A 26997-nucleotide genomic window follows, 5' to 3' on the forward strand; every position below is an offset into this window, starting at 1 on the left:
TTAGGAGGGGGGGATTTTGAAAAACCCATATTTGCATGTGTGTACATAATCATTATGAGATATCTTAGAAATGGGACCCAAGTCACAAAACACAAAATGCATGTAAGTTTCATATATACCTTATACATACAACCTGACGGTAATTTCAATAATTTTGTGCATGAAACAAAGTTTGTGTACACTGAACCACCAGAAAGCAAAGGTAACACTACTTCAGCCACCTATGAAAAAGTTACATTTTTTGGAATATTTTGGATTTCAGAATCCTGGATAAGGGAGACTCAACCTGTATATTCTCTATTCATAGAGGCAGTCTGACCTACGCAACAGATCTAGAATGCCTCTTAACATAGCACCTCATCTGCTCTATCTATCAAGGTCATTTTCAGTCAACTGAAATATTTAATCAAATTATATAACCAATTGATTTAGTTATATTGCAGACCTAAATAGTCTGGGTTTTTTTTCTTGTTGCATTCCTAGATTTTTAAAATACTGGTTTTGTCCTAAATGTTCTACTCAATGCATTTCAGAACGATTCTATTGAGATAGGAGAGGGGGGAATTCAAGTCAATCTATATGTGCTGTGGAAGTGGCCCTCCCTTGGATTATCTTCTACTACTCCTATTTACTTTCCCTTCCACTGTTTCCAATGAGACAAAACAACAACACAGCTGTCCCTCCACATTTGTTTTCTCTATGGCCAATGTCTGCCAGAAGCTGTGCTGGAGGATCTAGATTTCTAGAAAGAACACTTCTCTAGGAATCTGTAGATCCTCCAGTGCAATTTTATGTTCAACGTCCAGCAGATGTTGGCCATAGACCTGTGCTGGAGGACCTAGAGATTCCTAGTGAGGTGTTTTCTCAGGTATTTGTGTTTTTCCACTTTCATGGGGGTCTTACACCCTTAACCCCAATGAATGTGGAGGGTCCACTGAAGTTATGAGAGCCAGCATGGTGTATTGGTTTGAATGTTCTACTAGGACTCTGGAAGACCATGGTTCGAATTTCCACTTATGCAGGGTAACCCACTGGGTGAGCCTGGGGAAGTTGCACTCTCTCAGCCTCAGAGGAAGGCAATGGCAAGAACAAATGTTGCCAAGAAAACCTTTGATGACTTTGCCTTAGGGTCTCCATGTGTTAGAAACCACTCATAGGCTATCAATAATCCCAGTTCCAGGCCTGGACATGTTTCCTTCTCTAGTCAGAGACTTCTTGAAAATAGGAAAGTTGTGGATGCATCAGATTCAGAACCTCCCCCCCAGCTGTCCCAGAAATACCCCATTTGAGCCTCAACTATATATAATTGGCCTTCCAACAGTGCAGGAGTGATGGTGATGAAGTGTTTTGCTTCCCTGAATGAAGAGACCTTCAGTGCCTTTGCTTGGAGATTTCCCTTTCTATCCAGAGAGAGGAAAGTCTGCCATATTCTGTTGCCACTAGAATGTCTTCCCATGAACAAGAGCATTGCACACTTAGGAGTTATTACAATTAGGTTTGTTTACCTCAAATAAAGAACATGGCCTATTAACAACATTAATAGTTCTTGCTAAGTCCATATGTGAACTCAGTTTAAAGAAAATTACATTTTTTTCTGTATGTGATCAAAAAGGGAGTTCTAATTTTATGACAGCTTTTCAAAAACTTTTAAAAATGTGCCTGCTTTTCAAAGGATAAATTCACCTTGCAGCCCCATTAATGTCACCAGCACAAATGGATAACAATTAAAACACACACACTATGAAACATCCTGCAAGCACTGATAAAAATGGTTAGATCTTGCTTATAGACGCCAATGAGACTGAGGTGCATTGATGTTTCTATAAACTTTTTTAGACTGAGCCACAAACGTATAACCTGCATATTCTATTAAAGAGTTTAAGAAATGTCATCCTACTGACTCTAGAGGTTTCCACTACATACAAATGCAAGTTGAAAGTCCTGTCCAGTATTCCAGAGAAACTGCTGTATGTCTGTGCATGGTGTATACAATATTCTACACAATGAAAGGCTGCTCTACCAATAGGCAAAGTGAGGCAACTGCTTCAGGTGGCAGATGCTGGGGAACATCAATAGCCCATTTTTGTTCATGAGCTCTCCTGCCCATTTCCCCAGCCATACAGCCTGGGTTGTACCCTGTGAACTAGTCTGCTTCTTTTAGGCATAGTAGGGTCAGTGCTGAAGTAAAATTCAACTGCTAATTCAGTTGGCTTCTGCATATGGAAAAATATCAGAGCATGGATGAGTCATAATATTGTACTTTGCCTCAGGCAGCAAATTGTCTTAGGCACAAAGATACACATATTCAAAAGGATCTGAAATAGACAATTGCATATCTACTCACCGAGATTGCAGAAAGTATTTGCATAATCCCCTATGTGCTATTAGGTGTATCTTTACATTTCCTCGATAGCACCAGTGAGAATCCAATGTATAAATTAATATCAATTACCAAGAATAATGTATTCTTCCCATGCTGACTTCAGATGAATATATCTTCCACCACCACAATGCAGAAAAGTTACACAAAGTATACTAGCATTTACAGAGATTTGATATGAATCTTCACATAGTAGCTTTGACTTTTTAGTAACAGAAATTGATTTTATAGACATTTATAGTTGGCCCACAGATTCTTTATCCATGGACTCAACCATGGATTGAATTCTTCCCTCTCCCAAATATATAAATTCCAAAAAGCAAACCTCAATTTTGCCATTTTATATAAGTGACACCATTTTTACACCATTGTATTTAATGGGACTTGAGCATCCACAAATCTTGATATCCAGGAAAGGGGGGTGGGCTCCATGCAGCTACAGGACTAAAACATGGCTCCCCTGCCCTTTTTGAGCATATGATTGCATTGTTAACTCCAGGTAAAGATTGGTTGCAGATCAGCATTTGAAACTGTGAAGTTGAACTGGATATGCAACTGTGGTTTGTGTTAAATCTTGGTTAAGTGTTACATCTGAGCTGCTAATCATGTTAATGACTGGACACAACTCAAGACTTGAAACTATTTTGAATCGATCTTACAAACCATGATTTGTATTAATAATTGCTGCCAAGTGTTACAACTGCACTGGGCCAATCAAGTCGTTACTGTGTTTAAAGTAGTTACCTTGCTTCTCCACTCTTTCTGTTCACAATGTACTGAATGAGTTTAACTAGTACTCATCCTCTCCCTAACCATTGTTTTACTGTACTTTTGCAAAGTTAACCATCATTAAATATTTAGATCTAATGGAATAAAAGAGAACTAGAACCTGACTGAGGGTAAACACCAATAAACACCAGTAAGGAGATTATTGCACACCTCTTTTTGCCCGATCCAAGCATGGGTTGGGCACAGGATTAAACACATTTTATTGCATGTCTCTGGGCCCAAAGTCTTGTTCTTTGAAAAGTATGCCAGGAGTCTAGATCAGGTACGCGATGCGGCCATGTTGGGCATGGATGCATGCAATAAGATCTATTTTCATCCATTTAAGCCCGTGCCCTAATTGGGAGAAGAGAGGTATGTGATAATCTCCCATGTCAATACAAAGTGTTGTTTATCACCTATAAAGCCCTTCATGGCTTGGGCCTGTGTTACTAGAGGGAACGCCTCTCCCCATACAATCCGCCCCACACTCTCAGAACTACTGGGAAATGCTTACTTGAATATCCTAAGACGAGATTGGCAACAACTCGGCAAAAAGCATTTTCATCTGCAGCTTCCACATACTGGAACAAGCTCCTGGAGGAGATAAGGCTTAGTTCCTCTTTAGATGCCTTTAAGAAAGCCTTAAAGACCCATCTTTTCCGGTCAGTATATCCTTCTGACTCCCTGTAGAAATTATTTTGTTGAAAGATGCTCTTTATGACTGACAGATGTTATTAATGTTCTTATTCGTGATTTTAAGGATGCTTCTTTAATTATATATGTACTTGCAGTTTTACGTATTTTGTATTTGATGTATTCTGCAATTGTATTTGATGGTCTTGTGAACCGCTTTGATCACTGCGGAAAGGCGGTATATAAATAAAGTTTTTATTATTATATTATTATTATTATGTCACAACAGTGAATTCATCATATGTGTATTAGATACATGTTGCATAGTCTATACTAGTAAAGCTAGCACTAGCAAACTTTGGACTGAAAGCACCATTTAATTGTTTGGCAGTATTCTCCCTGAACTCAATGAGTGGAATTCAGCATAAATGGTGTGGAACTGTGCTCTGGCAATAGGCCTTTCTTAGTTCCTTTCTTTGTCCCCTGCCTCCACCTCCCTCTGCCCTATAAAACCATTCCGGTGTGTCCTGGAATGGGGCACAGGAAAGGTCATAATGTGGGGCAGGACCAGGAAGGCAGAGAAATTCAGAGAAGCTAACTTCTACAAAGGCTTTTCTGCTTCTGAATTTAAGCCAGCAGTAATAAAGTAAAGCTGTTTCTTTTTGGCTACAAAATGTCCTAAATTCAAGTACATGACAAATGAAGAGTTTCAAATGTTCCTCTATATGAGAGGATAGAATTAGCTTCTTATGACCTAAGATAATCATGCAAGTCATATTTCTACAGGAATATTATATAGTTTTCAAAGTCTATAAACATCTGTTCTTCCATGAAGCCATGCTGTGTTCTTTTTGGGGGGGTTTGTTTTTATTTTCTTATGTAGGAGCCTTTTCTACAAGATTAAAATTGTAAATATCTATAAATATGCATATTAAGCTATTAATTCAGAATGAGCTCTTGTAAAGGGTGCAACATTTTTTCTTTAGCTGGCTGGGCAAACATGGCCTCTCTAAACACTTGACTGAATTTAACCTGTATTTGGTAATTGTTTGAATCCTATTTCCTGTTAACAACAATTTTTCTCCTTCTTAGATATTAAAAATTGCTTCCTACAGGATGCAGATTAAGAAATACACTTGCACATTCCTTTTTCTTTGCAATGCCTTATTTTTTGCAGTGAAGAATTTCCTTTTGCTCCTATGCTGTAATTTATTATCTTCTAAGATATTTTTAAAAGAAAAGGGCTGATATTTAACAATTTGGTAAAGATCTCATATACGTTGATGTTCTGTATAAGAGTCAAAATAGGGATGGGAAATAAATTCCTGTCCTTTCTTTCTCTAATAGTTCTTCTGTTCATAAAGTTTACTTTAGAGAACTAATGGTGCAATCCCAATATTAGACTAATCAGAACTAAGTTCCGTGGGGCTTACTCTTAAAAAGAGAGTAGATGACTGTACCCTAAACCTTTTACTACATCAATTTTTTCATGGTTCTTAGGAAAATTAAGGCAGGTTAATATTGTTTATCTTGCACATGATTTTCACCTCTACCATCTTAAGATATTCTCTCTTTTACCATTCCCAGTTTTTTTTAAAGAATGCATTACACTTTTAGCATGCTTCTGCTGCGAGGGCTTTTGGTGGTATCCCCATAGACTACTGGTTTTTACAGCACTATATACAGGGAATGAAGAAAGCTGCAGCACTGCTTGCACAAGTGGTTTTGTGCCACTAGGGAGCAATAGAGGCAGAGAGAGTTAATTAAGGTTTCAGATAGAATTTAGTTTCCCCCCCTCTCTACCAAGTTTAAACTTTTCTCTTAACTGAAGTGAGCCTTAAAGTGATTAGTCCAAACTCCTATCACCGTGCATGCTAACAGTAGAGAATGAGCTACTCTTACACACCTGATTGGGCTTTCCTGGTATAATTTTTTGGGGAAAAGCTTTCAGGACACAACTCTGTGACTCTCCTGAGATCAAGCTATTGGCCAAACAGTTGAAGACCATCCTTAGAGGGACCTAAAAAAATAAATAAACCAGAAACTTCCCAAATTGAATGGAAAAATAAAGGACTGACTATTAATTGATGATGGTCCCTCTTACCACTTACCTAGCCCCACCCACGCAAAAAAAAAAAAAAAAGCACCATAATTTTTATACTGTATGGAATGAGATTCAGCTCAAAAATTAAGCAAGGTAATTAAAGTAACTAAACAGGTCAAATGTTGATCCCACTCCTATGGAAATTTGGCTGACTTCTCAATGACCTCTTCTAAAAACTGATTACAGTACTTGTATTGTTTATTTGCTCTAACAGGAACTATTACCTTTCCTTTAATGGCAGTTAAATATTATTTGCAGATGTAAATCAGTGAGGGGTTTACAATGATTATTACAATTACTTTTCAAAATAATTCTGCTTTCCTTTATAAAGTTGTCAAAAATACAGAATTATTAATTGTTTAGTGCCTGTCTTCTCAGATACCAGGCTCCTACAGCTACTCCTTACACTACCAGCAATGATATAGTGAACCAAGAAATGCAACAAGACATACCCCCAAAAGTGGGTGGTACTTACTGCCAGAAGCTAAAATATATCATTGGGGGGTGGGTTTCTTTTGGTGCAATGGTTGCAGTGTCCCATCAACTAATATTCCAAGATAATCAGCATAGGGGCAAGCATCCTGAATTCAGGGACTGAATGTGATCAGTGGTCTGATCCAAAGCACCAGTTACCAATGGCAACCTTTTTCTATTGAAGGCACATTTCTTCAGGGGTAACCTTTGAGGGTGAAGGCATGCAGACTTCCTTCCTTCCCCATTCTCCCTCCTGCTCTGCCACGTTTTCTCCTTCCTTCCTTTCTTCCTTCTCCTTCCTTTCTGCCTAGTAGGTCACTGAGGAAGGAGAAGCGCACTCCTGCAGAGGCCTGAACTTACAGAGGGACTGTGAAATAAATGGCCATTTGGGATCAGGCCATATATTTGGGCCATAGGTTAACTTTCCTTAATATATGTTACTTACCCAGGTTACTTACAAGGAAGCAACCTGGAAGCATCAAGTAAACACTTCAAAACCAATACCCCAGCTGCATCCCCCCGTTCTACTTCCTCCTTGGTGTTGTTGCTGCTCACTTGCCTTCTTGGAGCACCCAAGCAATGACAACAGCATGGAGGAAGAACCTCTATTTGCCTTGTTCTCTGCATTTTGGCAGTGGTGCACAATGGGTCCAGAGGAAATGGGCAGGGATAATAGTGGCAAGGAGGTGGGCTCACTCAGGGAGGGCACCTTCTGAAAACACCTTGCCTGCAGTTGGCACTGATTCTCGACTGGCTGCTCCTGGTATACTATTCTATAGGAATCTAGGTTTGTAATGGCTTGCTACATCAAGGTTGTATGCCTGAAGTGACATATTTCATGTAAAGAAATAGCAAAATCAGCACACCATTAACGGCTCGGTATTGTCCAAGCAACAGTGTGTCCTACTAGCAAGGTAAGACAAGCTTGCACTTTTAACAGCTCTTACAGTCTATATACCACACCTCTGAAGCACCAAAGTTTCTGAAATCTACAAAAAGTCAAAACTGCAGCAACTTCTTTCTGCTTTTAAATATGTAACATTTCCATTCTATAATGTAACTGCTTATCTATAATTAGAACCTTGTTGCATTAGATTATATGTTTCATTGCCAAAAATGTTGGATCTTTTAATTAAATCTTTTCAGATATCCTATATGAATAGATGAGGACAGAAAAATAAGGAAAGGGGTGGGGCAGTGTTTGTGTTTACTCACCCAATCACTTGAAACGGGAATGCCAAGGTTAATTTGTTTAGAGAGCATGCAAATTCTAATTGAGCAGCAGGGAAGGACAAAGGCAAGTAATAAGAGCTCAGAAGACTGCAATGGTAACTAACACAACCTTTGAGCATCTTAATCCATCGCTGTGCTACTTTGAAGCACCTCATCTGTTTCTGAGAAAGTCCAGGACGTCTTTTGCTCCCCTGGGGGATATGAATTATCTGTTCAGGAGATCCTGTGTATATCTACAATGAATGGAAGTAGATAGCAAAGGGCACTTCCAAAGCTTTAAAACCTAGTACCATCCCATCCACCAAAGCTCATTAATTAGAACTGAATGCTATGTCCCAGTATCTGATGGGAGGATGATTTCATTTACCTCTAACAGACTGAAAAACATCTCCTACTTGGGTGTTTTGCTCTTTTATACTTCTGCAGAGAAGAGGATTAACAGATCTTGCATGCATTGTAGCTTGCATATTCTGTGGCATGGTTTATGTTGTGCCTATTCAGCTATATATCAGAGGCACTAAGGAACACTGTTAATGAATTGCCAAGATACCCATTAGGGCACTGGCAAGAGTGCCCATGCACACTGGGCTCTAACAATGCACATGGTGCAATGTGCATGGTACTTCAATGGGCACTACTGATCACACTGGCCATCCCTGGCTTTTGCCTGGATGGGCATCAGGAGCATCCAATGTGGATTGGTGTCCATTGCACATCAGTCCCAATGTGCAATGGTCACGTCACTGGGTCCCTTAAATAGAAATGTCATGGTAGCCCGTGAATATGGACATTGCAAAACTGCTCAATTCTGTTTCCCACAGACGTACATTCATACTGTATTCCAGCATCTCACATGTCTATGGGCTTATTTCTCTTTCTGTTTCTCTCTTTTGGAAGGTTACAGTCTATAGGTGAAGAGCAAGAGCATATCTCCATTATTATTTTACTTACAGAAATATACAACCAGCTCTGCACATGCATGTGATAGGTCATATCCAATAGTCCTGGTTATAGATACTTGTTCATCAGCTTCCAAGTATATTTTAAAGATCACATCTCCTTGCTGAGGGGAGACCCTGCTGAAGGGAAACAGCATCTTTTTGTGTGCTATAGTACAAACCTACAAATTGAGAAGTATGTATTTGGATAGCCATAATTATTCTAGGCTCCCATGGTGCTGTACTGGAACATCTGCCCATTTCTTTAATTGTGAAAGAGAGGTAGGAAACTTACTTTTTTCCAGTACAACTCCTAGAATCCCCACTGCCCATGCTAGCTAAAGGATTATGTGATCTTTATCACCAAAAAGCAACTTTGTTTAGCATTGCTATGAAATTGCCAGATGATGAGCACTACAGGGGATTAAACACTCAGGTCATACCTAAATTATCAATCAATAATGGAATTGGAAAAGTCAATTTTCTACATCAAAGTGTGCAATACTCATAGGTTTGAAAGTACAGCTATATGTAATCAACCTTTTTCATTCCCAAGGCTAGCCTTTGATTATTTACATCATTAAATACCTAGGCCATCAGAATAACATTTCCCTTGCTGATTTTGTTGTTGTTATTGATAATGAACTTAGCTTCAATTCTACCAAAAAGCTGCTGCTGTATTTTTGTAAACGAAGCCACAATTTCTCATTTTAGCTCACTTGCTTCCTCAACATCCCTGTCTCATATATGAACACATGATGATAACAGGAAAAAAACACACTAAAGTCTGTGTTAAAATCTCAGACAACATCCTCCAAGAACTTTACATTCTGCCCTTGACAACATTCTCTGACTTATGCAAGTTGCACAGTTGCGTCCAATCCTGGCACCCACCATATCCAGATGCAAGAGCCAATTAATGTGGAATTTTTCAATGAGCAGATTACCAAAGCTGTCTTGGTTAAAAAAAAGGCAAAGCATCATTAAGGGCATGCACACAGAAGGTATAAGTACACAGCTATGGGAAAGCTCAAAAGCTTGTTCCTTATTATGCAGGAAGGACATTTGATTATGGGAAACGAGAAAGAAGGATCTGCCTATCGTGCACAACTGATGCCTCCTCTTCATTCTCCTTTGAAAACACAGGTCAGTAATTATAAATCTGTTTGCTACCTGTCTTCCTATGTCTGCAGAGACAGTAGCTTTAAGGAGAGTGCACATCAGAATGAAGAGTATAAGATTGGTGAAAAGCCCATATTGGTTCCTTCAAGTGCAGACAAGTCACAAGCTGTTCCTGTCTTGCATTTTTAAGCTTGTAGATGAGGACTAAAAAGTAGCAGCTATTTGAAATAGCCAAAGCAGGAGTTATTAGCTTCTAAATGTAAATCTTTAAAAAGAGCTGGAGAAATGAAAAGGGAAGTGGTATTGAGTGTGTTTGCTGTGTAACACTCTTTTATCAAAAAGAATGATTTTCTTGTGTTTTCTTTTGAGATGCACAGTCTTAAATACTAATATACTTGTTAGAGCTGTCTACTGTGTTGAAGTGTAAAGGTCTGATGAAGAGGTTCACCAAGAGAGAGGCAGACAGATGTTAGATATTTTTTACTGGTCTTCTGTTTTACTGCCACTCTTGAACTTCACCACCATGACTGTTATGTTGTCAGGGCATCCTCTGTAAAAAGACTGTAGGACTATACTTTTGGCTCCAAAGTGTGGTTCATCCAAGCGTTCCTTGATGAACCGTACAGCCTCCTCATTGCTAAAAGCATCCCATAGGCCATCTGAAGCTAAGATCATGAATTCTGGCTGGAGTTTGTCCAGGTCAAAGGTCAGGATGTCTGGGTCAGGGATGACAACGTTCAGATTTTTCAGTGGATAATCTCCAAGGGAGCGGGACATGGCCAGGATCCCCTGAACCCGCCAGGAACCATTAAAACTGATGAAGCCACCTGGAGCGGAGAGAAGAAAACAAGAAAGCATACATTCTGTTAAAATTGCTTCTGTATGACATTTGTTCTCAGAAGCTTCCATTGCCTCCGGACTATAAAACAGAAACTGAAGAATTGTTTTAGTCTGCACTTCTTATTACAGTCCTTTTCAATCAGGTAACACCACTCTTCACATTTCTGCATCTCTTTTCCAGAAAAAAACCTCTCCCATAATGCATGTGTGTGCTTTCTGCTAAGACATAAGAAAGGAATAAATGCATAGGGACATCATTTGGAAAGGGGAAGCTGAAAACCTTCTTCTTCCTCTTTGGAGATCTGTCCTATTTGTTAATATACCACATTTGGTATAGTTTAATGTAAATCTTCAGCAAAGATCAGAGTTGTTTTGTTGTACCCTGCTTGAAGGCCAGAATTACCACCTTATTCGCAATATGAAAATGTGATCAAAAATCAAATCACCAAATCATGTTTTCTCTATAATATGTATGTTTTAAAATATGAATTTAATTAATTAATAAGTGATGTTTTAAATTAAAAGATAAGTTATCAATCACTGTATTAATTAAAAACAGTTTACAATGAGCCTTACCATTGTCTATAATGTGTAAACATTATACAGAACATCTTTCCATAAATCTTGATGACGTGAAGAACTTTTCCAAGTGGGTGTTGAAATATTCAGTAAGAGAAGCCATTTTCCAGCAAACAACCTTATTATAACTCGTCATTATTTTTCATCACCCGAGTATCTCATAGTCATCTCCACCATGTCTCCATTGAAAGAGTCGTTGTCTTCCAATTCTTAGCAATTCCCACCCTTGCAGTAGGAAGGAAGTGGGCTATTAGCCCTTTGTATTTCTATTCCCAGACACAAAGATGGTAAGTAGAAAGTGGTGGTAAGTAGGTGACAGACTCATTTTATGCTTTGCAATTTAATTAATGAAAATAACAATTCTAAGCTAAAATTTTAGGGCATTCCAACTACATGTATAAATACAGTGGTACCTCGGGATACGAAATACCCAGGTTACGAAATTTTCGGGATACGAAAAAATCCCATAGGGAATTATTGTTTCGGGTTACGAATGTTTTTTCGGGTTACGAAAAAACTTTTGGTGCTTTTTTCGGCTTTTTCGCACGGAATCGCGGCTTTTCCCCATTAGCGCCTATGGCAATTCGGCTTACGAAGGCTTTTCGGGTTACGAAAGCGGCCGCGTTACGAATTAATTTCGTAACCCGAGGCACCACTGTAAGTCCCTTTATAGTCACAACCCTTTCAATAACTGGATGACATAAAATTTGCAATTCAAGCTATACGCACAGGAATAAGATACCATTGATAAGATTAATTTTAACATGTTTTCTTTTGTTCTAACAAGCATTGATTTAAATGGGGACAAATTCCTTACTTGTTGCCAAACAGAATTAGAGAGCAAGAAACTAATGTCTGTCTCCCATCCTGTCTTAATGCCCAGTCCTTTGCCAAAAGTATCCTCAATTAACTATTTATATACTGTAGCAACTCATACCCTCATAAGGAGGTAATGGATGAGGGGTTTCCCCTATATTTTGCAATTTTGTTAGAAAAAAAGAAACCTTGAAAAAGATGTAGCCAATTAGGAGAGTGCTAAAAGTAGATCTTCTCTAGCTTTAGACTGTGGTCCTTGAAAAAGATCTGGCACTGTATACAATCCACCATCTTTCCAGTATTTAAATTTACCTATGTTAGTAAAGAGTACATGTGGAAGGAAGGGTCTAATGGATGATGGTTGAGAGGCTAGTGTGTGCTTCTATTTCCTCCAGGATTCCAATGACATCCAGAGGAAAGGATCTGCAACATCTTTAAGGTGTTTGGATGTAAAATGTGAGAAGTGCATTTCTGCTGACATTTCACTATGTATCTCTAATGACACCCACTTTGTGCTCAGATCTCTGTTAATAATTTGTATGAAATCAGTTGACAAGCTGCAAAATAATGATAATGATAATAATAATAACAACAATAAAATTTTATTTATATCCTGCCTCTCCCTACGGATCAATCCATGTAAGGAATGTCCAATTCTCCACTGAGATCCAATATCTTTAATAGGATTAGGAAAACATAATCTCTTATCAAAAATAATTGCATATTGTTGTTTGCCAATACTTAAAATATATAGATAGAGGTGATAATGGTAACAATTGAAACATAAATAGAAATTGTGGAAGTAATTCTATTTCAACTACAGTAACCCTACAAAAGAAAAAAATCCCTCTACCCATGATTTTATCTTTGATTGCATTCATTTATTGATTGGTCTATAATTCCTCAATAATATTTGGTTCAAATGTTTTGCAATCAATACTCCAAGGTATGTAAAACTAGAAGGTTGGAGTTGAAGATTGATAATTTCACAATATTTCACTTGAGTTTCCAGTGAGGCATGAAGGCATAACATTTTTTATTTAGGAAAGTTGACCCCAAATCTGGCATATCTGTCAAACTCATGTAACCATTTAACAAATTCTGGAAGTGAGGTTTTAGGGTTCATAATAAATTGCAAAATATCATCAGTGTAAAGACTGATCTTCTGTTCTTGGTGGTTTTGTAAGGGATGTGTAATCTTCAATTTCTTCCTGATGGCTTCAGCTTAAGGTTCAATACTGAGCACAAACAGGAGTGGAGATAATGGACAGCCCTGTTTACTGCTCCTATAAATTCATGTATTCCATAATGTTATTAAAGCGGTGTGTTTATTTTTTTAAAAAAACTTTTATATCCTTTAAAAATAATTTTAGACTGTTTTAATTGAGATGCATTTAATAGTTTTTAAAATTGTATTGTTAGGCTTTAAATTATTTTTTCTGTGAGCTGCCTTCTTCATTGAGCTACCTTGGGTCCCACTCCAGGAGAAAGACATCATAAATAAATAATATCCTTCTTTTTTTTTGGGGGGGGGGGAGTCTTTCCTCTGGTGTTTGAAGTAATTGGCCACAATCCTGAATGGCTCAACATCTGTTGTAGGTCCACATGCAAACCTACACTAGACTGATCCATATACCACCATATCTGACTTACTGAACAACCTCTGAAGCTCCCCACAGCACATCCAGTCTGTTCTTCATGTGAAGCAGGCAGCATCTGGCTGTATCCCTGTAGCTAGATGCAAAATAATTACAGCACTGCTAAGACTTCTGGGGCACTCTGATGGTTCTCAGTGCTGACATCACCATTTTATATCTAGCTACATAGCTGTAGCCAGATACTTCTTCAATCCTACCTACTTCCCATGAAACAGAATAACTGTACAGGGGGCTTCAGTCTCTGGGCGGTAATTGGGAGGGGGCTTTGAACACTGCAAGGGGAAGTAGCAAACCCCAGGTTCCCTAGCACCCAAAAAGGGACATATTCATATGCAACACCAGCCAGAGGCTGCTGTTATCAGGATCAGTGACACCACTTAGGGGAGCCACTGTGTAGGGGACTTCACCTCAGTACAGAGGGAGGATAACTTGGCGTGGGAGAAACCAAGTTACCCTCATACATGGCATGTTTTATCACAAGTTCCTATCCTATCCACACTTCCTCTGTGGTTAAATGTGCATAGACTTGGGCTGTAAAAAAACGAAAAGAAAAGAAGGAGATGCATGTAGAGGAATAAAACATATTGAATAGCATAAGGGATTAAGAGAACCACAGTAAATTGACTGTGAAGATGATCCCCTTTGGTGTTATTTCTGTCCCGGATCTACTGGTAAATCTATTTTACATTATGCATCTTGAAATCCTAGAGGTGCAAGAAGCACAGGAAATATCTGCTATAAGGAACTGGGTTGTGTTAGTATCCATTCCAGTGCCACTGAAATGGCTGACAGACAGATTCCTGAGGGCAAGTACCCCCTTGTATATTTTCAACCCTCCAATGAATATGACAAATTGCTGAAGAGCAAGAAAACTCAACTTTCATTTCTGCAGTTTGCTGTGCAGGAGGAAATCTTGTCTGTGCTCAGGCAATCTGCCCTCTAACTCTCATCAAGCCCTCTGTCTCCCTCTGGGGCCATTCAGGAAGAGGTTCTTGCTCATTTACAAAGATTTATGAAGGAGATGGGACATCAGGCACATTAAAGACCCAAATCTCACTCCAGGGCCGGAAGAAAAGAAAAATAGATGCAAAAACAAAAGTTTATCCCTCCTCCTCTGAAAGAGGCCTTGGTTGAGCTGCAATAGTAATGATCCAGAAAAGTTTTTGTGAAAATAAACATCACACGCTTTTGAGTTTAGAAAAGAAAACAGAAGTAAAGGGAGAAAGTTCTGGGTCCAAATAGCAGTACTTCCATTAAAACAGAGAGTATGGTGTCTCAGGTGGCAGTAGTGTGGGGCAGAGAATATAGCAAAATTGTTGTTACTACTACTACTACTGCTACTATTATTTTAGCAGAGTGACATACAATGATTGTGCAGCACTGGGGGCTGTGGATATCTAGCCCTTTTATACCACAGAAATGGGGTTTATAGCCATAAAAGCTCATGCAAAATGTCTTAAAGGTCCTGCCACATTTCTTTCCCCCTCTTCCTTCCTTCCTTTTTAGTCCTTTTGAGAGAGCAAAATAGCATACACTGATTCTCCTCCAGTTAGTTAATACAATGCTTCAGCACATACACTGTGACTAACTGTATAAGGGGTTGGTTCTTGAGATGTCAAAAATTCATTGACTTGGAAATATTTGCTAACACACTTGAACCCCACTGTTCTCTCAAAAAGATCCTCCAAAGTGGTTAACAACTGAAAGTCCAAGCAAAACGACAGGGAAAAAAAAAGGCTCAAGAATTAAATAAACAATAAAAATAAACAATAGAAAACAGAGTGGAAAACCAGTAAGCAGTAAATCCATTGATAATATCCCCAGCAAAAGTAACTCAAATAACTCTTAGCCATGGATGATCAATCTGTGGCCCTCACAGTATTACCAGATGTCCCAGTATCCCTCAGCACTGGCTACACTGGCTAAGGCTGATGGAAACTGCAGTCCAAAAGCATTCCATAAATTGCCCACACCTCCTCTAAGCAGTTTTAAAATTACTTCAGGCCTCAAAGTATTATGAAACAGCCAGATCTTCAACAACAACTCAAATGAAAAGTTGCAATGGGAGTTACGAAGGATCCTTTGGGTATAGCATTTCACAGATTAGGGGCCACAATGGATAGGATCATATCTTGTGTAATCATCCATCTGATACTTGGGGGGGTTCGGGGGGACTCACAGGGGTGGGACCCCAGTGTTGACCTTTGAAATTCATCATGTTACTCTAAAAAGGGGGACAAGGAACTTATCACCCTCCTGATGTTTTGGACTGTGGTTCCCTTAACTCCTCACATTTCGCTATCTTGGCCAGGGATGCAAGGAACTGGATTCCAAGAACATCTGGAGGGTTACAAATTGCTCACCCTTGTAGCAATCACTCCCATCTTAGATCCCTGTTCAGCAACTGTAATGTCTGCTGTTGCAATAAGGCAAACACAAAAGCAGATAACACTCCAAGACAGCAGAGACAAGGTTTATTTCTTCACAAAGTCCAATCAAACAAGGACAAGGTCTAACAAATACAGGAATTTCAGACCATTATATACTATACAGCTGCAGTAAAAGCAGCTTTGTTTTAAAGCGACATTACAGCACAGCATCAGAGGAAGCAGGCACAAATCTATGGGGATTATCACATGAGGTGCTTACTGTGCTGGAATCGTTATCCAAACGCTTCAGAAGCGTGGAGGTGGGATAGCCGGTTGCGCTTCTGAAGCATCACTGAAGTGCATCCCGCTCTTCTCCTGTCAATGAATCATTTGCAGAACAGCCATTTCTGTAATAACAGAATCTTCCGTTATTCAAAAAATGGCTTCTCCACTAACGCTTCAACAATGGGAGAGAAATGGGATGCCTCAAGGATGTTTTAGAAGTGTGACAGTCGATCACACCTTTGCGCTTCAGAAACACTTCAGGAATGTTTTGCTCATGGTAAGGGCTCCGTGTGATAAGGTCTTATGAAAGCTCATGCTGCCAACTTGCCTCTTTCAGTTAGTCTCAAAGGTGTTACAAGATCACTTTGCATAATGATTCTCCAGACTAACACAGCTGTGTTTTTTTACACACACACATGCCAGGAAGCACATATTGATTTGTGCAAAGTCAAAATGGTTAGAAGTATTAAGCCCCTTTACTCCTTTGCTAGCTAGGATACCACCGCCACCATCCTTATTATTATGCAACCTCCCTTTCCAGTATATGAATAGCAAAGATTCTTGGCAGAGTCTTTTATTTACCAAACTCAGCTGGTTGTCCCTTTTGTCTTGGGTCATAAAAAGTACTGTAGCTCTGTGAGGGAGGGTTGAGTAAGAATTTTATCTGGCCTGTTTCTGTCCAAAAAAATTGTCCAATTTCACAAATTTACTCTTAAACATGATGGGGGGGGGGGGGACCTCGGGTTTTTTTTTTTTAATGAACATGAATTTGAAAGATTTGCTCTGACGGCTTTGAGTTTTAAATGCTTTTATAGTGGATATATTGATGGTCTAATATGGCAGCTTATTTATTTTTTTTAATCTATTTTTTAATTCACACTTTTTATCATTTGTGTTGTGAGCTACATTGGGTCCCATTCAGGAGAAAGGCAAGATATAAAGAAATAAATAAAAAAGTAAAATACATAGCTTTTAAAAAATCTGATTTGAAAACATGTGTATTAAATTACATATATTAATACAAGAGTCCCTGTTATGGAATCTCCTCAGAAAGTTTTGAACCCAAGAAACTGACTTTTGGTGATCAGATTTATTGCTTTCACACATCAACACTAACTGACCTCTATAAAGATCTGAAAGACCTGGATCACTGCAACAGTTTGAAAATTTATGGCAAGAGTGCTGATTTGCAACTTTCTGGATCCAATTACATTTTATCCCACTCCCACAACTGTAAAAATATGCTTCATACTGAGGCCTTAATATACCTCTGTATTGCATCTAAAGATGTGGGTTTATATCCATGAAAACTCATGCTACAATAAAAACCAGTTAGTCTCAAAGGTGCTGCCACCTTTCTTTTTCTCTTTCCCTTCCTTCTTTCTATGTTGCAAGAGACTAACACTGCTACTTCTTTACACAGTATGCTGGAGATGCTGAATTAGGATTGCCCCCTCACCTTGTTGGTTCTTCTTCCTCTTCTTTAACTATCTCCATGTCAGGCAGTACAACACAAGCCTCTCCACATGGGGACTAGTTGCTCCTATTGAATTTAGTCAGTGCAGATGGTTGGGAATTTTGTTCAGTTCTTTTTTTGAGAAAATAACTTTCCAATTTTTATTGTTGAATTTCTTCATAAACAACATGGGAAGAATTTGAGGTTGCAAACATTCGAATGTGAGAAAAAGTGGAAAAGATTTGCCCAAACCTATTGTGGAATGTGAGGGGAGAACTCAGATTGATGTTCTGTCACTGTTTCCACTGGGAAGAACTGCCTCTTATTAAAAGGGATATAGCACCTTTTTATTCTAGCTCTTCAGTGCACTGTGAATACAATGATGGATAGAAACTAATCCATCATACAGATTAATGCACATGGCACCACACATAGTGGATTAACCAGAAGTAACATAACCAATGGCTAGCTGCCTTGAATCTTTCCCAAGGAGAAAAGCAGGTTTAAATTTAATAAATTACTAAAACAAATATATATTATCCCTAGCCTGAATCTTGTTTTTTCCAACAACTTTAGACCACTTAATCAATTGTTGACTTGTGAGTGGATGTTTAAGCCTACATTAGTTGGGATTATCAATAGTATGTAGTCCTCCTTCTTTTGATGTCATTCTTATTGGTTTGTCACTATTTACAATTGTCTTCAATATAATAATATATTGAATAATACGTATATTATTATTAAATAATAATAATAATAATAATAATAATAATAATAATAATAATTTATTTATATGCCACCCAATCATTGGGAATCCGGGCGGCTTACAACAGAGGGGATAATAGACGGTTCCTTGCCCTCAGGCTTACAATCTAAAAAGACACGACACAAAAGGAGAAGGGAAAGGTGTGTGGAGGGGAGGGGATCAGGTCCAGCATTCTTCTCTCCCTCTGAGGCCTGGACCAAGGCAGATGGACCGGAGGGAGGGCTCTTCTTCTTCAGGCTAGCCCTGATGGAGCTGGGCCTGCCTGGTCAACTCCCTCATAGGCCGCAGGATGGCAGTTATGGAGGGAGGAGTCTCTTCTTCCAGGCTAGCCCTGATGGATTTCTTAAACCTAGAAAAGCATGTTTTTCATTGCTTCTTTTTAACAACCTGTTAAATGCCACCATGCCTCAAATGACAAGAACAGATGGATACAGGTTGAGTATCTCACATCCAAAACATTAGAGACTAGAAGTGCTTCAAGTTTTGGATTCTGGAATATTTGCACATATTTTTAAAAATCTGCATATCTGGGATGTCCACCAGCTGCCCCCTTCTATCTTGCAAACAAATGAATGACCATAGCCACTCCCTTAAAGGTGGAAGTGGGCAGCTGGTGAGCTCCCCAGAGGTTGGAGAACCTGAAGAATGTGTGTCTGGTGACCGAGGCTTACCGTCGCTTCTGATTTTCTGAGTTTTGAGTACTTCATATTTTTGAATTAGGGATGCTCAGCCTGTACATGATTAGGAAAACTATTGTGTTTGGACAGATTATAAGCAAAACCAAGACTGCAGCTCACAGCAGTAAATATTTGAGCAGAGTATCCACTTGCAGCCAAAAGAGATGACATTCACAGCCTTCCTTCCCCACCTCCCTACTTCTTATTGCAAGAGAGAAGATGCCTTGCCAGACCGACTCTGCTTTTCCTCGCTTCCCTGGCCAACCCTTATGCATATAAAAGTGGCTTACTGCTGCCTATGTAAAAGCAAATGCGGAAATCTTAACATGGCACATGTGGTGCTGCCTGGGGTTGGATGTGAAGAGTTTTCTTTTTAAAGTTCTCATGTTATTTGCTTTTTGAAAGAGTCCTTAAAATTCTCATTATGAAACCAAAGGTTGTGCATTTCAAGCCCCTGCTGAAGAGGGAGGGATTTTTCAAGGGTTGTTTTTTTTTTTTTTGCACAGATGCATGTTGTTGTTAGAAGAGCTGAAGTCAAAACGATTGGAAGGTTCAACATGAATAAACTTGACTTGTATCAGGATCCCACAGCTTGCAGCTCTACAACTCAGCAGGCCTTTATACTCCACAGGGAGTTTGTACAGAGCAACCATCTATCTGGATCTTCAACTAGAGATATATTTATATATACATGCATTCCTGCAAATTAATATGCCCCAAAAGGCATCTGTGGCACTTTGTGACTCAAAAAAACAAGGTGAAGGAAAGGACAATCAAGTGTTACTGGACCAACATTCTCCAAAGGATTTGTTGGGGGTTTTGTTTAATTTAAAAAACAACAACAATGTGGATATAGCTTTAGAGCTTTAAACAACTATGAGGGGGGGAAAGAAGGATTTTTCTCCTAATACTAGACCTCAGAACCTGCTTTCCTTTAGTTTCAGCATAGTTTTTCATACAATTTTTAATTAACTCACAGAATTTACTCCTACTGCAGGATGTGGTAGGAGAACCAATCAGTCTGAAGTTCTTACAAAAGACAACCAGGACCTGCAACGAACACGTAGTGTGGCATGCTCCAGTTCAAGGTTCCAGCCCATGGGACTTGCCTTCTCCCAGGATTTTCTATTTCATTCCAGTTTTTCTCACTCTTTCCCCAAGCAGCAGTCAGACACTATTCTAAGGCAATGGCCATGCTTATTCTTGCTGGGTGGGAATTAGTTCTCACCCTGTATGATTCTTTTGTCTAAAGTGGGAGTGGGCAAAGGGTACTCCTGAAGCCACCAGTAGTCCTAAGGTTGGCTCTTGTGGCCCTAGACTCCTCCAGACTTGCCCAGAACATCCTGGTCCTGGCCAAAAAGAAAGACTGTATAGCCTTTATTGGAACCTCTGAAAAATGGCAAAATAAATAAGCTGAAATCCCACTGCACTAACATTAAAAAAGACCCCCCCCCAAAAAAAACAGAAATCAATTGTTAGGATTTGAAATCTTTCTCCCCTTCCCAGAAGCAGCAAAGAAGACACCATGAACGTCTAGCTTCTGAAGACCTAGGTTTTTGGAGGAGAAGGGGAGGGGCATTTTTGCTATTCTGTATGAACTGAGAAGGGCTCCACAGGCAGAAAATGGGCTAGCAGACCCATTACATTTGCCAACTCCTGATCCAAAGATTTATTTTTTGATCTATTTCTGCAGACCCAGGAGTGCAAGATGTATTGATATTTCCCCCTTGTATATTGATGTCGCTGGTTTCACTCTATATGTATCTACCATTGGAGATCTGAATTCAGATATAAGACTATCAGTGGTTCCCAAATTTGGTTCCCAGTTGTTGTTATTGTTGTTGGAATTATTGTTATGTGCCTTCAAGTCATTTCCAACTTATGGCAGCCCTAAACTGAACCAATCATGTCTTCTTGGCAAGGTTTTTCAGAGGGAATTTGCCCTTGTGTCTGTCTGACACTGAGAGTGTGTGATTTGCCTAAGGTTACCCAGTGGGTTTCCATGGCCAAGTGGGGATTTGAACCCTGGTTTCCAGAGCCATAGTCCAGGAGTTAAAGTCCTACATCGCACTGGCAAAATGTAAGAGGCTTTTCACACTACACAACTCTAGCACTGTGATTAAACTTTAACTGCCTTGGCAAAAACCTGGGGTTTGTAGTCTACCAAGGTGCTAGAGTTCTCTGAGATTTATACAATCCTAATGTTCAACCAAAGTCTATACTCCTCTATCTTATATCCATGAAATCCAGTCCTACCCACTCAAGGTAGGTTTTCTTTGTGATGACAAGCTATTTATATATTTATGAGATGGGCAATGGCAAGCCTGGAGCTTCATGTGGCCCTCAGGACTGTTTTGTGGCCCCTGGCTACTCCAGACTGTCCCTTTTCTGACAGAGAAGAGTGAATTACCTTCCCTAGAAAGTCCTTTATTTTATTTTATTTTCAAAATGCTGCCATTTTCAAGAACAGAAGTGAATTTTTAGACACCTCAATTTTTTCTTTTTCTTTCTTCATTTTTGGGCAGTTTTGCAAACTGTCAGAGGAGATTCCCAATGTCTGAAAATTGGTTCTGGGTCTCATCAAAGTCACCCTGTTCTAATACATTTTCATCATATGCCTTACAGCGCATTTCTGACGTGATCACTCAGGAAACAGGAGTTATGAGGAGAGTGGAGAAAGATAAAATGAATGTATTGCCCCCACAAAAAAAATTATGCCCTGCCCATTGAAATTCCCCAAACTTCTAGAATTGCAGAGTGAGACTTTTATATTTTCTGTGTTGGCAATCCCTTGGTCACTCTGCCTGTCCTTTTTCTTTGCATACCTAAACTGTATTTCTCCTTCCATCAGCAAGTCAAAACATTTTTATCTTGTCAGGCTTTTACAAACTGACTAGGGTTGGACTTTTTAAAGCTGTGTGGTGCTCATTTTTACATACCATATATACTCAACTATATATAAGTCAACCTCATGTATAAGTTGAGGGCAAGTTTGGGGGCAAAAATTATGGATTTTGATATGACCCGTGGATAAGTTGATTGTAAAACTTAGGGGCATATAGCAAAGGATCAAAAGGATGAAGCAAACCAAAACAATGTCAAAGAATTTACAAAATTCCAGCCACGATGTTTGTGCTCACTCTTATCGCTGAATGGTTGAGAGAACAGAGAGTTGGTGCTTCCAGGACAGATTATATTCTTGTCTTTTACCAGGGGATGGTTCATAATTTTAAATAAGAGTTAAGATACAGTAGTTACATTGACCCATGGATAAATCGACTCAGATTTTTGGGGTCATTTTTTGACCTAAATTTCTAGACTTATAGATGAGTATATCGTAGTCTTTTAATGAATTTTGATATTTTAATGTCTAATGTTTTAACTTTATAAATTATTATTTTTTAAATTATATTTATACTTTTATTAACGCTTTTACATATTGTTTAATTTGTATTGTTTTAAAATATGTTTTTGGCTGCCTTGAGTCTCACTGTTAGGAGAAAGGTGGTAATACTAATACTACTACTAATAATAGTCCATTGAGTTTTAAATCACAGGCATACCTCAGTTTACAAAAGCTCTTTCAAAGAAGCTTCTTTTTACTACACCTTTTTCTACCCACCCATCCTATCTACTTTTTCTTCCTGTCTTTTGTCTATCTGGAAGTTGTTTTTTTTTTTTTAAACAGCACTGGAATTAGGAAGGTTGTGAAACCTGGAGAAACATAGGCCCTGTCCACACAGGTCAAATGGCTTTTGTGCCCCCCAGCTTGGCATTGTTCTGTCCAGATGATATAGGCCATTAACCTCAGGTTGGGATCAGGCAGACTGGATGTGGAACTGGTGGACGTCTGATTGCCACCTGCCTTCCCAGAGCAGATCCACCTCTGCCATGTGCCCCTTACCTGTCACCACTGTTTCATCCTGTCTGACGGCCCCTGCTGCAGCCTGGGATGTCAGAAGGGGGTGTCTGGCCATATAAGTGTAACCAGGTACCCTCTTTCAATCCTTATGGGCTGTGGCAAGGCCTTCAGAGAAGATGTGATGGCGGTGTGCAGCAGTGGTGTATCCACTCAATGGTGGTAAGTGGGCATGTAAACACCTGCTTGTCACCACACTGGCCTGGGGACTCTGGATGGAAACCACAGGGAGAATACTATGGGGTTGGCCCATGGTATCCTGCCCATTTGTTTAAGTCCCCTTTCACTTGCTCGGTTGTAGCAGCATGTTTGAGCTGGGAAAGAATCAATAACCAATCCTACCCTAGTTGTCTGTGCCTGCCTACAACAACCAAGGGGCTTGACAGACGAGTGGCTCTGTGCCGCCCATTTTTGCCCCACATCACTGCTGCAGCAACCAAAAGGCGTGGCAACAATGCGATCCTTCTTGGGAGCAAAAAGAAGCTGTCAAACACAGCTTCCTGGAAGGGGTGCGATTGACACACTTGCACGCCCTGATCGCATCATTTCCAGCCAGTGTAGTTTGGGTGCTGCGGCGCGCTTGTGCCATCATGATGGCTCCCATGTGGCTGAGGCCGCGCCATGATGGTGCCAGCAGTGCGCAGTAGGGCTCAGGAGCATGCGGATGCTCCGCACTTCCGAGCTCTAAAATTGGCCCCAGACTGCTGCTTTCAGGCTGTCTGTACTGGGCCAAAGTAACAGCAGCTACCTCTAGAATCCTTTACGATGAACGCAAGAACAGCAAAACAGTGAGGAAGCTGCCTCACCAGCTATCCCCCAGCATGCTTTAAAAAAGCACAGAGTCATCCAAGTGGAAATCATAACAAAAGCTGAGGATGGTGAAAGAAATGGATGTTGTCTGGAAGAAGCTTTCAAGTAGTTCTGTAGAAGGTTCAAAAGTTTTTCTTTCCTTATGCAAGGCTTACCTGATCTGTTTCATTTCACATGTTGATACTATTAATTTTGAATAAAAACTGATGAAACATGTTGAACTGATCTTCTCTCTCTCTCTCTCTCTCTCTCTCTCTCTCTCTGTGTGTGTGTGTGTGTGTGTGTATGTGTGTGTGGTGTAGGACCCTTTCCCTATTCTTTCCATGTTATTTCTCTCTCTGGTACCCTTTTTTGTGTGTGTGTGAAAGAAGTAATGTCCACAAACATATCTACTTCATGAACTTGAGGTATACAAGTCAAAAAATTCAAAACTATGTTAGGCTGGAAGAGTATGCAAAGAGATCTTGTAAAACCTTTGAGACTTACTGAAAGATAAGTTATAGCATAAACTTTCATAAACTTATGTCTACTTCCTCAGATACAAGAAATGAGGTATACCTGTACTGCTGTATTTGAACTGTTTATTTTGGATTTATCTCCTGCCTTTTTCCCAAAATAGGATTCATTTGGGAACTGCAGGAAAATTTCATGGAAGGGGGGCAGAATTCTTATTTGTGCATATAAGGTTCCAGTCTCCTCTCCCCTGTACCTACATCCGTGTCAGGAAAGCAAACTGACCCAACAAGACAAGGAAGAAGTAGGTTGAGGCAGACCCAGAGATTGGCAGTGCCCACTGCTTCTGAATATGTGCCTGCTGACAATAGCTGCTGCTCATAATGCAAATTTAAAAATAACAACAACCTCACATAATAAAGTACATAAAACCATACTGGCAGGGGGGGAAACCACCTAAAGCTACATTGCACACCAGCAGGAGTGCTTTCTGCTGATTATTTAGCAGGGATTTTAGAATATTTATCTTTTTAATGAGGTCCCCTCTTCTGGATTACAATAATCAGGTTCAAATGTTAATTGCTAATAGGTGCTCTGCTGTTAAAGACTACTTATTCTTTTAAGGGAAGCAGATCTGCATTTTCTCCTCTCCCGCAGAGAATTATTGGCTGCTCTGAGTGAATCACATTATAACAGGTCACAAAACAGCAATAGAAAGTAGGGCCAGTCTTTTATGCATTCTGGATTTATGCTTTGGTTGCTGTTGCTTCTTATAAAGTTACCATCTTGTAATGAACTTTTTGCAAAAACACAAACCTGGAAGCCAATTAAGGGACCCCTTTCATACTACATAGCTCTATGATTCCACCTTAGTTGTTGTGGTGCCATCCTATGAAGTCGTGGGATTTTCAGTGTAGGATTTGCAGTAGCATTTCCAAATACCCAGGTTATGGAATTGGCATCTCCATCGTGATTCCATCCAACTGGCATTATAGCTTTGGGTAGGAAACCCCTTTGAGGAATACTGCTCTCTTTGGTAAGCTAATGCGGAAGACTGGCTAGACTCAAGGTAACAGTCAGGAAGACTGAATGAAAGCACCTGTAGTGTACCTCATAGCAAAGTACAATCAAAATTAATTGTGAAAGTACGTATGCTTTTCTGGTGAATTGTGCTTTGGATAGTCTTTCCACTTAGGATTTTCTAGACTTCTTTCATGCATCTTTAAGGAATTTATTGCAATTTCCATGCTGACCCAGGCACAGGATGGGATCAGGCTGGAACGGGTTAAAACTGATTTTACTGCAGGCAAAATTGCTTCTGTGCTGCTGCCTGCCCACCACTCACCCTCCAGCAGTGCTCTGATGGCCAATTTTGGTACTACAGAAAGCCTCCATATTACCAAAATTGGTTGCCAGTGCACTGATAGAGGACGAGTGATGGTCGGATGGCAGCACAGCAGCAATTTTGCATGCAGTAAAATCAGTTTTAGCCCATTCCAGCCCAATCCCACCTGGTGCCTGGGTTGGCGTGAAAATTACATGTGATAAACTCCTAAGACACTGAGAAGTCATCAATTATTCTTGTCACATTCCATCATTTGCCGAGGTTCTCTTTTCACCTCAAGGGCCACTCCACACTATACAATTATAGGACTTTCATAGTAATTTAACTCCCATGACTCCATTCTATGGAATCTTAGGGTCTGTAATTTCAAGGGTGGCATTCAGAAGTCTCAGCCAGTGCTCTAACTGGGGTTGTTTGAAAGGGGTCCAAAATTCTCAAGGATCTGAAATAGACCCTGCCTAAAGATAAACTTCACACAATTGCTTTACCAAAGAGGAAAACAAAATAAAACAAAACAAAGGATGAATTACTACAATATTCTGTCAGACCACCTACAGAAGAAAATTTTACAAGCTTACCAGCTCTTTTAATCCTCTTCCTCTCCTTCAGCTGATAGGGCTTGTGATCGTGTGACAATGGGATAGCATTTCCATCCTTATCGCACAGGACGCCCCTCGAATCCCCAACATTGGCCACTGTGAGCTCCTTATCTGACAGTAACGCAATCAAACATGTCGTACCTGAAGTGGGAACAGAAGTGGGGGGAAGGAAGGGACAGAGAAAGACCATCAAGACAATGGAGTGAAAATCACTACCTCTCACATCATTCTTGTTTCCCACCTGCGTTATCAGCATTCAGCAGCCATTGGGAATGTTGATATCTGAATGAAACATCTAGTACTCCGATGACAGCCTATTTAATGGTGCTGCTCAAAACTGACAGTCAATTTCTTCCCTCCACTATATATATATATATATATATATAGTGTATCTGATTTTTGGGTTGGCATTACAGGGGTCAGTTAGTCCTTCAGCGCAACAATTCTCTCCTGGCTTGTCATTCAGATATAGTTTTAAATGGCTACACTGCAGAATGTCTGTCAGGAAAAATATTAAAACAAACGAACAAAATAGAACAGAATTCTACATAAATATGACTCAGAGTAGGGGAATGATACTTAGGTATGTAATACTTAGACAATTTGATTTTTCTTTCTCCCCCCTGCCCCCAAACATGCACTACACCTTACAGTGAGCTTAAAATGACAGCAGAAATGGGCTCTAAATTACAAAAAGCAGAAATGGAAATATATTCCCAGTGCTAATCTGACAGCTGTCTTCTCCCACTGGGCAAGGAGAGTAATAAGACAGA

At 39.7% G+C, this 26997-nt stretch overlaps 1 protein-coding gene across 4 annotated transcripts in view; it reads right to left on the minus strand.

The window, feature by feature from the left end:
- Positions 1-874: 874 nt before the first annotated feature.
- Positions 875-26997, minus strand: part of PPM1L (protein phosphatase, Mg2+/Mn2+ dependent 1L) — a 300090-nt gene continuing 273967 nt past the window's right edge. For all 4 annotated transcript variants that reach the window (XM_042457217.1, XM_042457219.1, XM_042457218.1 and 1 more), the window contains 2 exons: positions 26204-26365; positions 875-10479 (listed from right to left, as the gene is read on the minus strand). In XM_042457217.1, the coding sequence (XP_042313151.1) occupies positions 10133-10479; positions 26204-26365 (509 nt within the window). In that variant the 3' untranslated portion in view covers positions 875-10132. The remainder of the gene's footprint in view (positions 10480-26203; positions 26366-26997) is intronic.

The sequence above is a fragment of the Sceloporus undulatus genome, chromosome 3, assembly GCF_019175285.1.
Source record: "Sceloporus undulatus isolate JIND9_A2432 ecotype Alabama chromosome 3, SceUnd_v1.1, whole genome shotgun sequence".
NCBI classification, from domain to species: Eukaryota; Metazoa; Chordata; class Lepidosauria; order Squamata; family Phrynosomatidae; genus Sceloporus; species Sceloporus undulatus.